The sequence below is a fragment of the Delphinapterus leucas genome, chromosome 14 (genome assembly GCF_059928025.1).
Source record: "Delphinapterus leucas isolate spDelLeu-1000000601 "Yukka" chromosome 14, BTC_Dleu_Yukka2, whole genome shotgun sequence".
Lineage (NCBI taxonomy): Eukaryota > Metazoa > Chordata > Mammalia > Artiodactyla > Monodontidae > Delphinapterus > Delphinapterus leucas.
In genome coordinates, this window is record NC_143142.1 from 57,073,155 (window position 1) to 57,091,347 (window position 18,193).

The window sequence follows — 18,193 nt, forward strand, 5'->3', positions numbered from 1 at the left end:
CCGAAACATGAGCGAAAGCACAAAGTGGGGGTGGTGGGGAGTCGAGCTGATTGGAGTGTGAATGCATGAATTGGAGATGGTGGAAGTTTGAACCAGAAGCTTATGGCCACAGAAACTGTTTTAAAATAGTAGAAAAGCGGGAACCATTGATGTTTTTGTTAATATAGGTGGGACATGATGAAGGTAGTTTAAAGAAGAAAAATTTGGATGATTGTATTGATCAATAAGGGGTTTGTTTTTAGAGTTAGAGAAGCTAGGTGAGAGGTATCTGCTGGTTGATTCCAGACAGGGCTTGCTAGTAGTACAGTACAACTACAAGAAGCATTTTTTAGGAAAAAATCAACAGGGCCTAGTGACTAATTGGATATAGGTGTTTGAAGTGAGGGAATGTAATCTACGTTTGGCTCTAGATGCACAGACCACAAATTAAACACAAAGTGCCAGTTATACTTTTAGGTAGAACCTGTGTTCTCTGGTTTGGTTACAACCTTACGTGATTCAAACTGTAGCCTAAATGCCTGAAATATTGATAATGCCTTCAATTGAGATAGAAAAATAACTCATGTAGTGTGATAACTTCAGTTTTACACATCTTCAGTTAAAAATGACAAGCAGTGTCTTGAAAAGGGGATCTGCTGCTTGAAAATTAGGGTAGTTGAATATAAAAGCAGATCACCTAATGACATGCAAAGTTAGGCCTTAGATGTGGGAAAAGGGATATACATTCATATTTGAGAATTATCAACATTGAGATACTTGTTAAATCCATGAAATTGGGGTCTTTCATTCAACAATAATATATTGAGTATTATGAACCAGGCATGGAAGTGCTGAGGGTATCAAGATGGACAGGTAAGCTCTCTGCTCTTATGAAGTTTACCTTCTAGATGGTTAACTATTTTCTTTCCAGAAATAGTATAAAGGAAAATAGTAAGCCCTGTGATTTGAGATTTGTGAAATACTATCAGTTAAGGAAGTTGAAAAGTTTCATGTGGTTTTTAAAGGTCAAACTGTGAGAGTAAGCTTAGTAGGAAGAATTCTAGCCGAGGACCCCAGAGTCCAGGGTTCTGATTTCAGCTCTTCAGTCAACCAATTGTGCCACCGTGGGCAAGATACAGCCACCTCTAAGTTTTGCTATTGATAAAATAAGCAAGTTTGAAACTGCACATCATTATCCACTGAAATCAATTTTAAGGCTCACAGTCTAGCATTTGTTATTTAAAGAAAAGTGAAATAGAACAGAGTAACAAATATTAACATATTGTTCATAGAATATTGCTTTGTGAAATTTTTTTCAGTTTTATGCATCTGTGTGCACACGTGGGCTGTGTGTAACGAGTTGTGATCTAAAATGTATTTGTTAGTATGGCTTGTTCCAATCAGAACAGTTGGAAACACTGGATTAGACAACCTCTAAAATCTAATCCAGGTCATTATTTATATGATTATATGAATTGTATAAGCAGTTTAGGTTTAAGACTATATTTATATTTAAAATTTTTTAACTCTCTAAAACCACAATTTTATGATGGAAAAATTGAAGATTATATATGGAATTTTGAGAAATGGGGAAATTGGATATGAAAGGAAAAATTAAGATTTTAATTTATCTTTCAGAGGTATGTTAATGAAAAAAGCTTCAGTGTTGTTGTTGTTGTTGTTGTTGGTTTTCCCCAGAATAAGAGAGCCTTATGTAATACCAAAAGTATTACATATATTTTGAAAATATTTTTGTTCATGAGTTACTTGGTAGATTTGTGAGCTTATATAATTTCTGAAGATGTTAATGCTCTGTGTACCTCATAAAGCATTAGGAGAAAATGCTCATTTTGATGCCAAATTTTTTAGAAAGTCTAGGATATTGTACACATTAAGGCATTCTGTTATTAATTTACCTTTATAGAAGGTTATATATGTTCCTGAATTTTCAGCTTTAAAAAGAGTGATAATAAAGTGTGTTTCATTACTGCCATTAATTATTTTTGCAAATGTGAATTGATCTGTTTTAATGGAAAGGCATAAGTGTTTACAAAATGATTCTGAGTTTCATTTCACATTTACATGAATGACTTAACATTTTTAAGGTATGTGATAGTGGAATGTGAAGATCAAGATACTCAGCAGAGAGATCCAAAGACCCATGAGATGTACTTGAATGTAATGAGACGGTTCAGCCAAGCATTGTTGAAGGTAACCATTTAATGTAGGGGTTGGCAGATACGGTGCATGGGACATATCCGGCCTATTGCCTGTTTTGGTATGCCCTATGAGCTAAGGATTTTTATTTTTAAATAGTTGTAAAAAATCACAAGAGGAATAATACTTTGTGACACATGAAAATTATGTGAAATTCACATTTCAGTGTTCATAAGTAAAATTTTATTGGGACATAGTCATGCTCATTTGTTTTCATATTGTTTGTGGTCACTTTTGTACTCCAATAGGAGATAAATATCTGGTATGGAATCTCTATAGTCAACAAGACCTAAAGTAGTTAATCCTTGGCCCTTTATAGTAAGTTTGTTGACCCCTGATTTAATAAAATAAACCTATACCTGGAACAGAAGACCCCCAAAGCTTTGCTTTTTTATTTCACTCTCTGTTTTTATTTTTAAGACTAGGTTTATTTATATAAATCTGGTAATGATCATATTACAGATACTTTCTATATAACTTATATTTTTGCTTTTATAGTTTCTAGAGGTATGTAAGCCATTTTTCGCCCGGTATTCTTGTGATTGTTAAGGCAGTGTCACAGTTCAGCCAGCAGAAGGTGCACAGGCAATGAAAAGAAAACTGTCACGACATTAACTGTGATTTGCTGTAGAAATGTAATATTTTACTTCAGAGCATCTTTATCTGCTGTTTCATGTTTCATTTAAATTTTCTTAAAAACTTAAGTCACATCTTATTGAACTCTTTGAGTCTAAACTTTTGTACAGTTCTCAGAGGCCAGAGATTCTCTATATCTAACTGACTAGCAGATAAGCAGTTGGTCCTCTCATAATCTCTGTCACTTATAACCTTTGTCATCCTGTGAAGAAATTTCAGTCTCTTTGAGCATAAATTTCCATCTTCGAAATAAGGATGACAATTGCCAAGCTGCCTTTATCAATGTAATTGGAGAGCTTAAATGAGAAAATGTTATTTTATAATATTTTATGAACTGAGAATTACTACATGAGACTTTATAGCATTTAGTTTTTATGACTTCTGTTTTACTAAGCAAGCATATCATATTACTCTTTGAGAACTTTTTTTTTAAAGTATATATTTATTTCCCTGAGGATAGTATTGTTTCTGCTGTATGCCCAGCACATTTTTGAAGAAATTATAGGCTTCCAGATATTTATTGAACTGGTGAGTGAATACATTTTGGGTGAATGAATTCTATCTTGTCACATGGTTGCGTGTGGGAAAAAAAGTGCAATTTTTGATAGACAAGTATTCGCTGAAGATTCAGTTAATTTTCAATTGTGGAAGAGTTGGCGGTGTTTAAGATAACAGGTTTATCATTCTCTCTGAATAAAGATAATTTTTTTCAATACTACTTTGTGTTGAAGTTTGTGGCTGTTAAAAGAATAAAGATCACCCATGCTATTGAAGAAACCCTAATCATTATGCTACATAGAATTAATTTTTCTTTCCTTTGAATCCCTTCAGGGTGATAAGTCTGTCAGAGTTATGCGTTCGTTGTTGGCTGCACAGCAGACCTTTGTAGATCGGCTGGTGCACCTAATGAAGGCAGTTCAGCGTGAAAGTGGAAATCGTAAGAAAAAGGTAAACCTTTGGGCTTTGCTTTCTGTTTATGACTAATAATGTCTTGGTATCATAAAATACTGAGTTTTGGTACTGTCTCTTTGGTTGATATATTTTATGGAATTCTTATCATGCAATTACGGCCATACCTCGGAGATATTGCAGGTTCTGTTCCAGACCACTGCAGTACAGCAAATATCACCATAAAGTGAGTCACATGAATTTTTTGGTTTCCCAGTGCATATAAAAGTTAGGTCTACACTATACTGTATAGTATAGACTATACTGTAGTCTGTTAAGTGTGCAATGGCATTATGCCTAAAGAAAGCAATGTATTAATTAAAAATATTGCTAAAAAACGCTAGCCATCATCTGAGCCTTCAGAGAATCATAATCTTTTTGCTGATGGAAGGCCTTGCCTCGATGATGTGGCTGCTAACTGATCAGAGTGGTGGTTGCTGAAGGTTGGAGTGGCTGGGGCAATTTTGTAGAATAAGACAACAATGAAGATAATTAATCTTTGCCACGTCAGTTGACTCTTCCTTTCACTAACAATTTGTTTTCACTGTAGCATGCAGTGCTCATTGGCAGCATTATTACCCATAGTAGAACTTCTTTCAAAATTGGAGTTAGTTCTCTCAAACCCTGCCACTGCTTTATCAACAAACTTTATGGAATATTCTAAATCCTCTGTTTGTCATTTCACCAATATTCATAGCATCTTCACCAGAAGTAGATTCCATCTCAAGAAACTACCTTCCTTTGCTCATCCCTAAGAAGCAGCCTCTCATCTGTTAGTTTCATCATGAGTTTGCAGCAATTCAGTCACAGTTTCAGGCTCCCCTTCTAAGTCTAGCTATCTTGCTAGTTACTTCTTCCACAGAAGTCTTGAACCTCCCAAAGTCATCCTAAGAGTTGGAATCAACTTCTTCCAAACTCCTGTTAATGTTGATATTTTGACCTCTTTCTATGAATCACAGTTATTCTTGATGGCATCTAGAATGGTGAATCCTTTCCAGAACATTGCCAATTTACTTTGCCCATATCCATCAGAGGAATCACTAACACTCACAGCCTTATGATAGTATTTTTTAAGTACTGAGACTTGAAAGTCAAAATCAGACTTTGATCCATGGGCTGCAGAATGGATATTATGTTAGCAGGTATAAAAAACATTAACTCACTGTACATCTTCACCAGAACTCTTGAGTGACCAGGTGCATTGTCAATGAGCAGTCATATTTTGAAAGGAATCTTTTTTTTTCTGACCAGTAATCTCACCAGTGGGCTTAAAATATTCAGTAAACCATATTGTAAACAGATGTGATGTCATCCAGGCTTTGTTCTTCATTTATAGAGCAGGCAGTAGATTTAGCATAATTCTTAAGAGCCTTAGGATTTTTGGAATGGTAAATATGCGTTGGCTTAAACTTCAAGTTGCCAACTGCATTAGCCCCTGACCAGAGAGTCAGCCTGTCCTTTGAAGCCTTGAAGCAAGGCATTGACTTCTCCTCTCTAGCTGTGAGAGTCCTGGATGGCATCTTCTTCGAAAAGAAGGCTGTGTCATCTACCGCTTTTGTTAATTATCTTAGCTAGATCTTCTGGATAACTTGCTGCAGCTTCTACGTCAGCACTTGCTGCTTCACCTTGCACTTTGATGCTATAGAGATGGCTTCTTTCCTTAAACCTCGTGAACCAAGCTCTGCTAGCTTCAGACTTTTCTTCTGCAGCTTTCTCACCTCTTTCAGCATTCATAGAATTGAAGAGAGTTAGGGCTTGCTCTGGGTTAGGCTTTGGCTTAAGGGAATGTTGTGGCCGGTTTGATCTTCTATCCAAACCACTAAAACTGTCTCCGGATCAGCAATAAGGCTGTTTTGCTTTCTTATCATCCATGTGTTCATAGTAGTTTAATTTCCTTCAAGAATTTTTCCTTTGCATTCACAATTTGGCTGTTTGGCATAAGAGGCCTAGCTTTTGGCCTGTCTAGGCTTTCAACATGCCTTCCTCACTAGCTTAATTATTTCTAGCTTTTGATTTAAACTGAGAGATTTGTGACTCTTCCTTTCACTTAAACACATAAAAGCCATTGTAGGGTTGTAAATTGTCCTAATTTCAACATTGTGTCTCAGGGAATAGGGGAAGAAGAGAGAGGGAGAACAGCTGGTCAATGGGGCAGTCAAAACGCACGTAACGTTTTATCGATTAGGTTCTCCGTTTTATATGGGCTTGGTTCATGATGCCCCAAATCAATTACAATAGTAACATCAAAGATCACTGATCACAGATCATGATAACAAGTATAATAATAGTGAGAAAGTTTGAAATATTGTGAAAATTACCAAAATGTGACGTAGAGACACAAGGTGAGCAAGTGCTGTTGGAAAATTGGCACCGATAGTCTTGCTTGACACAGGGTTGCCATAGACCTTCAATTTGTAAACAATGCAATCGATATCTGCATAGTGCACTAAAGTGAAGTGCAATTAAATGAGGCCTGTTATAGTAATAGGAGTGGTTAGAAGTACAGATTATGTATGGGACCCTATTTTATGAGTTTATATACACTGATTTTTATCCACACAACAACCCTATAAGTTAGGTACTATTATTATCCCAATTGTAAGGAAAAGTAGGTAGTAGGAGGTTAAGTAATTTGCCAGATGTCCTCAGTTAGTAAGTGTTGAAGTTAGGATTTGTACCCAGACATTCTGAGTCCATATTTTTATCTACAGTGCTTTTCTGGCTCTCATTTTAGAACCTTAGTATCTTAGAATACAATTTATTTGACATGGATAGAACCTCTAGAGATTATTTAGACTAGAATTTTTCTGAGAAAAAGAAGGTCCAGAGTAACTCACCCAAGGTTGCAGAACTAGTGATAGTGACTGGCAATGTGTTCTCATGGCCAGTACATTGATTTTGCTCTCAACGGGGTGAGGTTTCTACTTGATGATAATAGATGAGCATCTGTTCTTCAGATGTTATTTTTCCTGATCTTTTGCCCAAATGATATGAAGGATTCATCTGATATCTTCTCTTTACCTAATCCCATAAATGGAAAATCTTTCTTGGTGACATTTGTAAAACACCACAACACATTTTACTGTCCTTCAGAATTGTGAGAGGAAGGCGGAGAGACTAAAAGGTGAAAAATTGAGTCAGGAATTTAAAGGCAGGGGATCAGGTCTGGCAGAGATGCGTGCAGGGAATAATGTTAATGAGGTTAGGGAGGAGAAAATAGGCTGCAGAGAAACACATGTTTATTGAGTCGGCGTTTTCTTTGTTTTTGAGAAGAATCACAAATCCTGGTTAAATAACTAAATTCCTACTGCTGTTCCTCCTGGAGCCCTTCTCTCCAGAGGTGCCCTGGTGAGCAGCAGTGTGACCCCAGTGCCCACCAGCAGAAAGAATTCCTGTTCTTTTGACTGTCAGTTTGGGGCATGTATTTAAACCGCAGTTTGTTCTTATGTGACATACTCTTTTGTTCGCCACCCATGAGCCTCTGGATACACCTCAGTTTTCGCTGTTCTGGAAGTTGACTCCCTACTGGAGACAGCACTTATAGTCCGCCAAAATAAATGTTGTTTTTGCCACATATTGCAAAACACATATTGTTTTTCCTATATTTTAAGTCAGACAGTCCTAAATATAGTGTCAACATTGGCTAAAAATCTTTTCAGACAGTTTTTCATGATGTGATAAAAGACAAACATAGTTTTATTAGTTTTACTAGAAACAAGCCCTCGAGTTTTAGTGAAATGCCAAGATGACTCTCTACCACCATTATTTGTGTTATTACTAGGAATAATGAAATGACTACAGCTAATAATTTGCAATCATATGTAATAGTACTTTTCCATCCCTCATAACGAAGTTGGGAGAGAGTTGCCTTGGTGAGTGCAACAGCGTTAAATGTGTGGCCAGGGGATCCATGAGTTAGGTGTCAGATGGTAAAACAAATAATATTGTTGCCACCTTCTTTCCTTTGCTGATCTCATTTAAGGAAAAATTCTCTTGATTGAGGTCTTTGAATGTAGATATTTGAGTTCCAATAAAAATGCATTGATGCCACACTTTTAAAAAACAATTAAAGCTTTCATTTTGAATGTTCAGTAGTCTCTTTTCACTTTGTGATTCTTTATGTTATAATATTTATTCTATAAAAATGTATCACATGCCTCCTGTGTGCCAGGCACTTTTCTAGGTTCTGAGGATACAGAGGTGAATATAAAAATCCCTACCTTTAGAATGTAAGGACCTTACATTCCTGTTGGAGGAGAAAGTTAACAAAATAAGTAAAATATATTTTATGCTAGATAGCGTCATGTGCTTTGGAGAAAAAGCTGGAAAGGGGAATAGGAAGTGCTGGGTTCGAGTATTAAGGCAGCTTTTCACTTTTCAATGGAATAGTCAGGAAGGCCTCACTGAGAGTTGACATTTGGACAGAAACCTGAAGCAAGTAGGGGAGCAAGCCACTGAATAACTAGAGAAGACTATTCCAGCCAGAGGAGGTGCAAGCACAAAGGCCCTGATATGGGAGCATGTGTGACATGTTTGAGAAATAGGAAGAAGCCCAGTGTATTAGGTCAAGTTTTCTCCCTTTAAGAACAAGCTCACCTGTTTAAAGAATGCAATACTCTCACAGCTTTCAAAGGAAATAGATTGTTATTTTGAAATTGAATAGATGGGCTTGGTCTAAACACTATAGATGCTGCTAAATGACAAAGCTGTTTCATCATGGCTTGAATTTCTCAATTTCTGAAATCTTGGCTCAATGCAGTGTGCATGTGAGCTAAAGGAAATAAATAAATGGTGATATCCTGGGAAAAGTTCAATCAGACAGAGTCAATGAACAGTAAAAGGTAAGGTCCAAGTAAATTGAGTTTACTTTCTAAACCCGATACATGCAATGGAACAGCTAATGAAATTCTTGCTTAATATTTGGTCATGAGAAATTAAGCTTCAAATGAAATTAGTTTCTCCTTGTGACTTCACAGATCCTTTGAAAATAGAAATTGCATCTTTAAGTCCAGCTTGAGTATATTCCTGATTATCAGTTGCAGCAACAGAAACATATTCCCTAACCTTATGAAAGTCCAACTTTTCATAGGTCAAGGGATTGCTCCTTTTAAAGCATGCTGCTGCTTTTGTCAGGTGGATTATAAGTGCTTGTCTCTCACACATACTCTCTCCTTTATGTTGTATTACTTTGCATATACTTTTATGGTGCTTTGCAAATATTTTAAAGTTAATAGAATCAGTCTTTATGTCTTTACCATATGCTTTAAAAACCCCTTTTCCATTTTAACCTAATTAGTACTTTCTAACTTGTTCTCCTAGAATGAGAGACTACAGGCATTGCTTGGAGACAACGAAAAGATGAACTTGTCAGATGTGGAACTTATCCCATTGCCTTTAGAACCCCAGGTGAAAATTAGAGGAATAATCCCAGAAACAGCTACATTATTTAAGGTAATTTTAGACACTACCTTTGAAAAAAGATACCTTTTATTTATCAGTGTGTTTTGTTTTAAGATCTTTTTGTATTATCAGTAAACATTTTATGTGAAATGTATAAAATATTTTTATATCTGGATTTTTTAATCTTTAATTTTTGAACTATTTATTAATCACCTGATTTTTCTCATGTAAGCTTTTTTTTAAAAAAATTAAAAGTTAAATCGCAAACTTAGACATTATAAGTTCCCGTGGTTAGATATGAGTTCTAGTTAACCTATGACTTAAATTTTTTCTTGTATTTTCAAGTGTAGTAATTCTCTTTAGTCCTTAATAGCATGCCAGACTTTCTTTTGGCTGGCCACCACCTGGATAGTTAGAAAGAACTGGTAGCAGCTGCCTTCTCTAAGCAGGCCAAAGGGCTGAGCATCATTACTTGTGAAGAAGCATCATTATCTGCTGGGCATCATATTGAAAGGTCTCTCTGAGGCATGATGTTTTAGGTCTTCTGATTCTAAGGGTGGAAGGGCATAAGTTGCATTGGGATATTACTTTGTATCAGATAAGAAAGGGCTCATAGATCAACAACTTGGGTATATGGAAAGGGGTGTGATTACAGTAAAAAATGGTTGATTTTTTTAAGGGTGTGTTTAAAGGCAGCCCATGGCAGCCCAGCGCACACAACTGCAACGTAAGTTTCATAAAGCAGTACTTAACCTTACTGCATATTATGGACTCTAATAGTTTCTATTCTTTTAAAAACTATTCTATTGCATTAATTTTTAAATGTTGTTTGCAACCTATTTAATTGGTTTTAAAACTCATTATTGAATTATATCCTGCAATTTGAAAAATGTTGGTACAGGAGAGAAAATGCAAGTATTTCTTAGTTCATGCTAGAACTCCCAAATAAGACCTGCTTCTAATATTCTCATTCCCTTAGGACTAATCAAAACCAGTGAATCAAAAAAGGATTTTTACTATTTTTTTGCAAACAGGATGAAAAAGAATATCTAAGACATAGAGCAGGAGTTGTAAGAGTGGGGCATAAGAATCTATCATTATTGTTAGGTGTATTCTGGATCCATTTTTCCCTTAATAATATAATTTTATAATTATGTCTTATATACACAAAGTAGATGGTCAATAAAATATCATGGGACATCTTTTTAATCCTAATATTCAGTCCTGATTTTTTTCTTCCAGCCCTTATTAAGTATGTGGACATTCTTAAAAATTCTGAATTGCAGTTAGCAATTAATGGTTCTAGAGTGTTTACTACATAACTCTAGCATTATAATTTTTAACCATTTTTGAGTCATGAATGTCTTTAAGGGTCCAATGAAAGTGATGGATTGGATACTTTAGAATGTTACCCATATGCTTGTACATACACTGAAATGTCTGCACAGAGTTGTAGGGGAATCCATGAATTCCTGTTGTCTTTTTATGAACTCCTTAGAGCTGAAAAGGTTATGCACCTAGTTTTCAGTATTTTTAAACAGTATTTTGTAAACCTTAGCTTAAGAATGAAAGCTAGATCTCCATGGGGAGTGAACCCCTTAAGGCACTGGGATTAGTGCTTAGTTATCCTGAGATTGTCAGCTGCTTGCATTAGATTTCAGATGAAATCTAAATTTCAGAATCAGATCCAAATCTGAAAAGGGAAATTACAACAAAGAACCTCTTGCTTATCATTTATCTTTAGGGAGATCACTTCCAGTTCTTGAGATTTTGTGAGCTAGGGTACAAGGTAATTTATAAAATATATTTTGCCTGAGGTGATAAAAGGATACTACAAATTTAAGATAATTTAAAGTTTGGAGTTTCAGTCCACTAGAGGTTGTAGTTCTAAACATATATTCTTTGAAGCATTTTTGTTGTCTTTTCCCCCAACATTTTATACGAAAGTTTTCAAACATACAGCAAAGTTGAAAGACTTTCACAGTAAACAGCTGTATACCCACTTCTTCTATCCTGTTATTAACATTTTACTGTATTTGCTTTGTCACACGTCTGTTCATCCCTCTGTCTGATACTTTTTATGCTATTATTTCTCATGGCCTGTATAAATTAAGGTTATTATTATTTGTTTTCTTTATTAGACTCATTTCTTTAGATTATTATAAATTTCCCCACATTTCCCTCTTATATAATTTGAAAATAATATTTTTATTTCCAGAGTGCCCTTATGCCTGCACAGTTATTCTTTAAGACAGAAGATGGAGGCAAATATCCAGTTATATTTAAGCATGGGGATGATTTACGCCAAGATCAACTTATTCTCCAAATCATTTCACTCATGGACAAGGTGAACATAACCTTATGTTGGTAGGGAACATTTTTTCATTTTAGAAATTGATGATTTAGTGGATATGCTGTGCATGGACAGAATTGTTTTGTAACATTCAGATGCAGTCCTAGAAAGCTGAACAATCTCCACTTGATCTTGAGCAAATTTAGTTGTTTTTGTACACTGCAGGATGGCTCTTATGATTAGTATAAAATGAAACTGCATGTGTTCCTTTTTATAAAAATGTTTTTCCCAGTTAAGTTCTTTCAGTGTTAAATTTAGTAATTTTCTTCCTCTTAGTCAATTAAATCTTCTTCTTTTTAAAATCCTGTTTCTGTCCCTGGCTTATAAAGGAAAATATTTGTCCTCATTTCCTTTTTCTGTGTTCTAAAATACTTTGTGACCAGTAAGGCCTGCATAAATCCTTAGGAGGAACCCTTCTGTTCATCGAAAACTGACAGTGATCTAGAAAAAGATAAGAAATTTGACATACCACCGTGTAAAGTGCTTAATACATTTATTTTGATGATCAAAGTTAAATTAATTGATTTAATTAAGCCTTAATTTAGGTTTACCTTCTAAATCTCTGTGTATTAAAGTGCTATAGTACTTGCGTGCAAAACTATTTTATAACATTCTTTTCATTTGGTTAATATAACTTTTGATCTTAAGCTGCTACGAAAAGAAAATCTGGATTTGAAGTTGACGCCCTATAAAGTATTAGCCACTAGTACAAAACATGGTAAGTTTATTTTATAACATTATTATTTATTTCAGTGTCCAATGAGTATACTTTTCCTTTTTTATTTATTTATTATTTATTTATTTATTTTGTGGTACGCGGGCCTCTCACTGTTGTGGCCTCTCCCGTTGCGGAGCACAGGCTCCGGACGCGCAGGCTCAGCGGCCATGGCTCACAGGCCCAGCCGCTCCGCGGCATGTAGGATCTTCCCGGACCGGGGCACGAACCCGTGTCCCCTGCATCGGCAGGCGGACTCTCAACCACTGCGCCACCAGGGAAGCCCTACTTTTCCTTTTTCAATTGAAAAGTGTTAAGAATGTTAGAGATTGAACTCATGTGTAACACTGAAGACCACTTGGGCCTTCCTGACTGCTGGCCTACCTTCCGTCTCTCCCTCCCTCCCTCCCTCTGTCCCTCCCTTTCTTCCTTCTGTCCTTCCTTCCTTTTATACCTCTTGGAATCATTAAACAACATATTTGGAAGAAAAATTAGCACCTTTCTGATATATTTCTTTGCATTCAAAACTTTCAGTAGCTACAAACTACAGTAGTTTTCTTCCATGGTGATCTGTATCTGGAATCATTACTGAGAGTTACTAAAACCCAGAGAGGCTGTGCCCTGCTTATACAAGCCACTCAGCAGATAATGTTGCCTTATCCACTAATTTTTCTTTTAATATATATCTAAGTCTTTTTGATATTGAGTAACCTCTGGAAGTTTGGCAGAAGATTCCCTAGGAATGCTTGCCTAATGCCTATTGTAAATTTTATAATCTTGTTACTCTTAGAGCTTCTTACCCTTAGGTATCTTGAAGAAACAAGTACCTGTTTTATTTTAGGCTTTCTGCCCTTCTCTGGGCCACCCCCAAATCTTTTTGATGGTTTAATTCCTGTTCTCATTTTTCTCTCAGAATGATCTTGTTAAAAGTGCAAATATTCTACCATCCTTCATAGATTGATTTATTTAGCTTTCATTTGCTCTTGGGACAAAGACAAAAGCCTTAGCTTAGTTTACAAGTTCTTGCATGGTATGACATACTTCTGCACCTACCTCTGTCACCTCTTTCTTGCCACTCTCCCCCTTGCTTCTTAAGCTTTAGCCACACCAGCCACCTTCCATTTTCTCAAATGTACCATGCTCTTTTCAGTCTTATATGATCATTGTCTTTAATATCCTTTCCGCTTTACTAATTAATCTTTATTATCCTTCAAAACACGGTTCAGATGTCAGATGTCCTCTGATCCCTGTTGTAATATAGGTCTCCCTATGCTATTCTCTTTCGTTCATAGTTTTTATCCCAATAAAACTTGCAAGCTTGTAAGATCTTTGAAAGCAGGGTCAAGGCTCTATTTTTGCTTATCTGGCGAAGTTCTTGCTACATAGTAGAAAAACTATAAACGTCTGTTAAGTGCATTAATGCAGACTGGTCAGTATTTATAAGAATAGATGATACATTTCTTACTCTAAAGAAATATACAGTCTCCTAATTTGCATGTGAATGATTATAATGTAAGGCTTACCAAAACCAGATCATGGTTATAATCCTGAAATAGTTTCCATCATTCAACTTTGATTTTTTTTCACAGATTTGTAGTTTTATACTTCTTTTGTTGTCCCTAGACTTACCAGATTTACTTTTTCTCCTTATTCTCCTGTATACTATCTTCTTTCCCTTCTTTTTGGTAGTTTAAGGGATTTATACTTCCCTCTTATATCATTTCCAGGGAATGGCAGAAGATGGAGTATTACACAAAGAAAGCCAATGAATATACTATAATTTTAGGGTTAGGTGATTGATATTCCACAATTCCAGATTTCTTAAAATGATTTTAAATTCAGAATAATTTTAATTGACATATGTTATAATACTATAGAAAGAAATTTTTATTCCAGATTTAAGAAGCCTAGCCTATTACTTTGTGTTCCTTGTGTATAATAATAGAAATTGGCCTTGAGAAGCATACAGATTGTCAGCTTATTTTTTTTTTTAAGTTTCCTTGTATTTCCTATGATGTAAATGCCAGTGTATACTAAATACAATGTTTATAGACCTCTTTAAGCTATTAGGTTTGTAGTGTATACATTTTCAAATGAAGACTATTCTTAGCAGAATCTTTATTTTTATTGCTTCACCAATAGCTATGCTTAATACAATGCATCTGTTTCTGTGTAGGCTTCATGCAATTTATCCAGTCAGTTCCTGTTGCTGAAGTTCTTGATACAGAAGGAAGCATTCAGGTATAGTATCTATTTTAAAGATTTATAAATTTCATGAATATATTCTTATTATAAAAATTTCAATCTTTATAAAAAGTATATAAAGTTAGAAATGACAGTCTCTTTTTATCACCCGTCTTCCCTAAAGTTGTTTTCCTTTCCTGAGAAGTAAATAATGCTAACAGTTAGAAATGCTTCCATGGTAGATGTTCAGTTCCTTAAAATGGGCCTAACATATAATAGGAGATCAGGAATTAACTGGTAAACAAATTTTAAATTTGTTAAAGTTTATGGTTGTATTATATTTCAAAGTATGGAAATATTATAATTTATTTAGCCATCAGTGAACATTCTGATTATTTCCGATTTTTGTTGTCAGAACAGTCCTACAGTGATATTTTTGCTTGTACATGTTTTGCACAATTATTTTTTTAAGACCCTTATCCCCACCTCCAAAGTCATTTCTCTCCTTTAATATAAGAAAAGACAAGTTTTTTCTGGGACTAAGCCATGTATATCTTTGGATTTTTTTTTACATTTTAAATATGTGAATTAGTGTTTAATTCAGAATTCTTATTACATCTTAATAGTTTATTTTGTTAATTTTTAAATATAATTTTTCTTTTTCCTAAGAAAAATGTATGTAATTCACACAGAAAAATTGATATGCCTGAGATGAAAAATAATACAGTGAAAGGCTTGATAGAGGATATTTGCTGTAGTGTGTTTTTGTGTTTCTCAGTTTAGAGTGTCTCAGTAATTCAGTATGGAGTTTAGATTTTCAAGAAAGCGTTACTCTGTTTTGTTGGCAAAACAGGTGGTTGATTCTGTTGTTTGGTTTGGGGTACAGTCATGTTCAGTGGTTAAAAGCTCACACTCAAAACATCAAACTGCCTGAGTTTGAAGTTTGGCTCTGCAGCTTTCTAGCTATATTTTGTGTAACCTTGCAAGCAGGTTAGCCTTTAGCTGGTATTTGGCTTTCTGTGAGAACTTGGCTTTTAACTGATAAGGGTGGTTCACATACCTAGACTGTTTGTACAAATAATATGATTTATAGCAAACAACCTGCTTTCCTTCTAGAATTTTGATAGTTACTGAACTAAATAGACTGTAGAGGGTGCCTGTATGACCAGCCCCCAGTAAGTACGCTCAGTGTATGCCTTCACAGAAGACAACAAGGAGGATTGCACATGGAATTCACAGGCTTTGCCTGTGTATTTTTCCCATGCTGATCCTGTTGTGTATACTTTTACTGTAATACACACTGCTGTGGTACAACTGTAAGTTGAGTCTGTGACCCCAACTAACAAATCAAACCTGTCAGAGGTGTAGGGGACCCCCTAACATACCCTTCAAGTCTCAGTTTTTATATCTGTAAAATTTGGATAATGATGAAGAGTACCTAGCTCTAGAATTGTTCTGAAGATGACATGAAATGTATGCAGAGCTTTAGCACAGGTTTTAACTGAAGTAATTGTTTAATAAAGTTATCAATTATTATGTTGCTCTGTGCAATTATGATTTTGTAAATTAAACCAATGACAGTTTGTGTCCTGATTCTTAGTTGCGTGTGTGATCTGTGTAAATAATTTTGCTGAGTCATAGCTTATCTTATCTTCAACTTTAGTAGATAGTTAAAAATTGTTTTCCAAAGTAATTGTTTTTAGAAGCAACTGTTTCTCATTGCTACCCATCTTTGCCTAATCTTGGTATTGTCAAACTTCTAAATTTTGGTATTTATTATTATTTAGTTTGTATTTCCCTGATTACCTGAAAGATTGAGTATTTAAAAATATGTGTAGGCCATTTATTTCTTCTGTGAAGTGCTTGTTCATATCTTTTGCGCATTTTCATGTTGGGTCGTTTGTCTTTTCCTTATTGATTTATAGGAGTTCTTTATATATTCTAGATATAGATTCTTTGTCAAACTTACAAAGTGCTCCAAAAAGCTTAAAACATAGGATAAACTTACTTTTTTAATAGTATGTTAGTTGTATTTTCAAATAATATACACTGTGTATTTTTCTTTAACATCTAGATGTAAGGGAATAGGTCCAGTTGGTAATCTGGGGGAAAAAAAAATAAATGCATGATTTTCCCCAGTGTTTCCAGACTCTTTGGACACTCTAGTGTATTTATTGTGCCCCTATAATTCTTTGGTTCAGTCTGCATCTCTTATATTTATCTTTCTATCACTTTCCTCTGAATCTGAAAATTCTTAGCATTGCATTAAAATTGGAATGTAACTTTATTGAGTTTGTTAATGGTAACAGTGTTTCAGTGGCCATACTTAAAAGGTAATTTTTAAAACTCATGTTCACTTTTAGGAGAATGTATGATACCCAGAAAACCCCTCATGTTTACATTGAAGAGAAAGGTGAAACAAACTGATAAATTAAGTATAGAGATATAGCAGTAAGTTTATTTAATGTTTTCCCCTGTGGTATAGAAGTAGCAGGCTTTTATTTATTTATTTGTTTGTTTGTCTTAGCCTATAAGCATAGTAATAAGACTGATTCCTGAGGAATATGCTTCCTAAAGTCCACATTTTATAATTACTGGCTGCTGTACACCAGACACCTCTTTGTCATTATTTACAATTTTTAAATGCTAATTTGTTTAAGGATTGTATTGAATTTATAAACATGAAAATAATATCTTTTCAGAACTTTTTTAGAAAATATGCACCAAGTGAGAATGGGCCAAATGGGATCAGTGCTGAAGTTATGGATACTTATGTTAAAAGCTGTGGTAAGTATTTCAACTTACTACGTTTCATTGATATGTGGAAATAAAGGAAAACAAGCTATCCTGATATTACCATACTCATACACATTTAGAACATGTTAGGATTTTTTCTAGTCCATTTGGGCTACAATAACAAAATACCAGAGACTGAGTGACTTACAAACAACAGAAATTTATTTTTCACAGCCCTGGGGGCTGGAAGTCTGAGATAAGATGCCAGCCTGGTCAGGTGAGGGCCTTCTTTGGGTCAAAGACGTGTTACTGTATCTACACCTGTTGGGAGGAGCTAGGGAGCTCTGTGGGGTATCTTTTGTAGGGGGCTAATCCCATTCATGAGGGCTAAGCACCTCCCGAAGTTCCCACCTCCTGACACCACTACCTTGGGCATTAGGATTTCAGCATGTGAATTTTGAGGGGACACAAACATTCAAACCATAGCAGTTTTAAATGCTGTGCAAGAAGATTAAAAGACAGAAAATGTGAAAAAAGAGGTCATTAATGTTTTGACATAATAGTAGGAATAAGGTGTAAATTCTGTTTACTCTTTTATAGATGCATCTTTTTTTTTAAACATCTTTATTAGAGTATAATTGCTTTACAATGTTGTGTTAGTTTCTGCTGTATAACAAAGTGAATCAGCTATATGTACACATATATCCCCATATCCCCTCCCTCTTGCATCTCCCTCCCATCCTCCCTATCCCACCTCTGTAGGTGGTCACAAAGCACCGAGCTGATCTCCCTGTGCTATGTCTCTGCTTCCCACTAGCTAGCTATCTTACATTTGAGAGTGTATATATGTCCAGAACACTCTCTCACTTCATCCCAGCTTACCCTTCCCCTTCCCTGTGTCCTCAAGTCCATTCTCTACATCTGCGTCCTTCTTCCTGTCTTGCCCCTAGGTTCATTAGAACCTTTTTTTTTTTTAATTATTCCATATATATGTGTTAGCATATGGTATTTGTTTTTCTCTTTCT

The 18,193-nt window shown here is 35.2% G+C and overlaps 1 protein-coding gene across 4 annotated transcripts in view; it reads left to right on the forward strand.

Moving 5' to 3' along the window:
• The window catches only part of PIK3C3 (phosphatidylinositol 3-kinase catalytic subunit type 3), a 154,698-nt gene that overhangs the window by 88,379 nt on the left and 48,126 nt on the right, over positions 1–18,193 (forward strand). For all 4 annotated transcript variants that reach the window (XR_016387628.1, XM_022562649.3, XM_022562648.2 and 1 more), the window contains 7 exons: positions 2,085–2,190; positions 3,664–3,780; positions 9,100–9,231; positions 11,399–11,527; positions 12,182–12,251; positions 14,425–14,489; positions 17,135–17,219. Coding sequence is in view for 3 of the 4 variants with exons in the window: in XM_022562649.3 (XP_022418357.2) it covers positions 2,085–2,190; positions 3,664–3,780; positions 9,100–9,231; positions 11,399–11,527; positions 12,182–12,251; positions 14,425–14,489; positions 17,135–17,219 (704 nt within the window). In the remaining variant the exon portion in view is untranslated. The remainder of the gene's footprint in view (positions 1–2,084; positions 2,191–3,663; positions 3,781–9,099; positions 9,232–11,398; positions 11,528–12,181; positions 12,252–14,424; positions 14,490–17,134; positions 17,220–18,193) is intronic.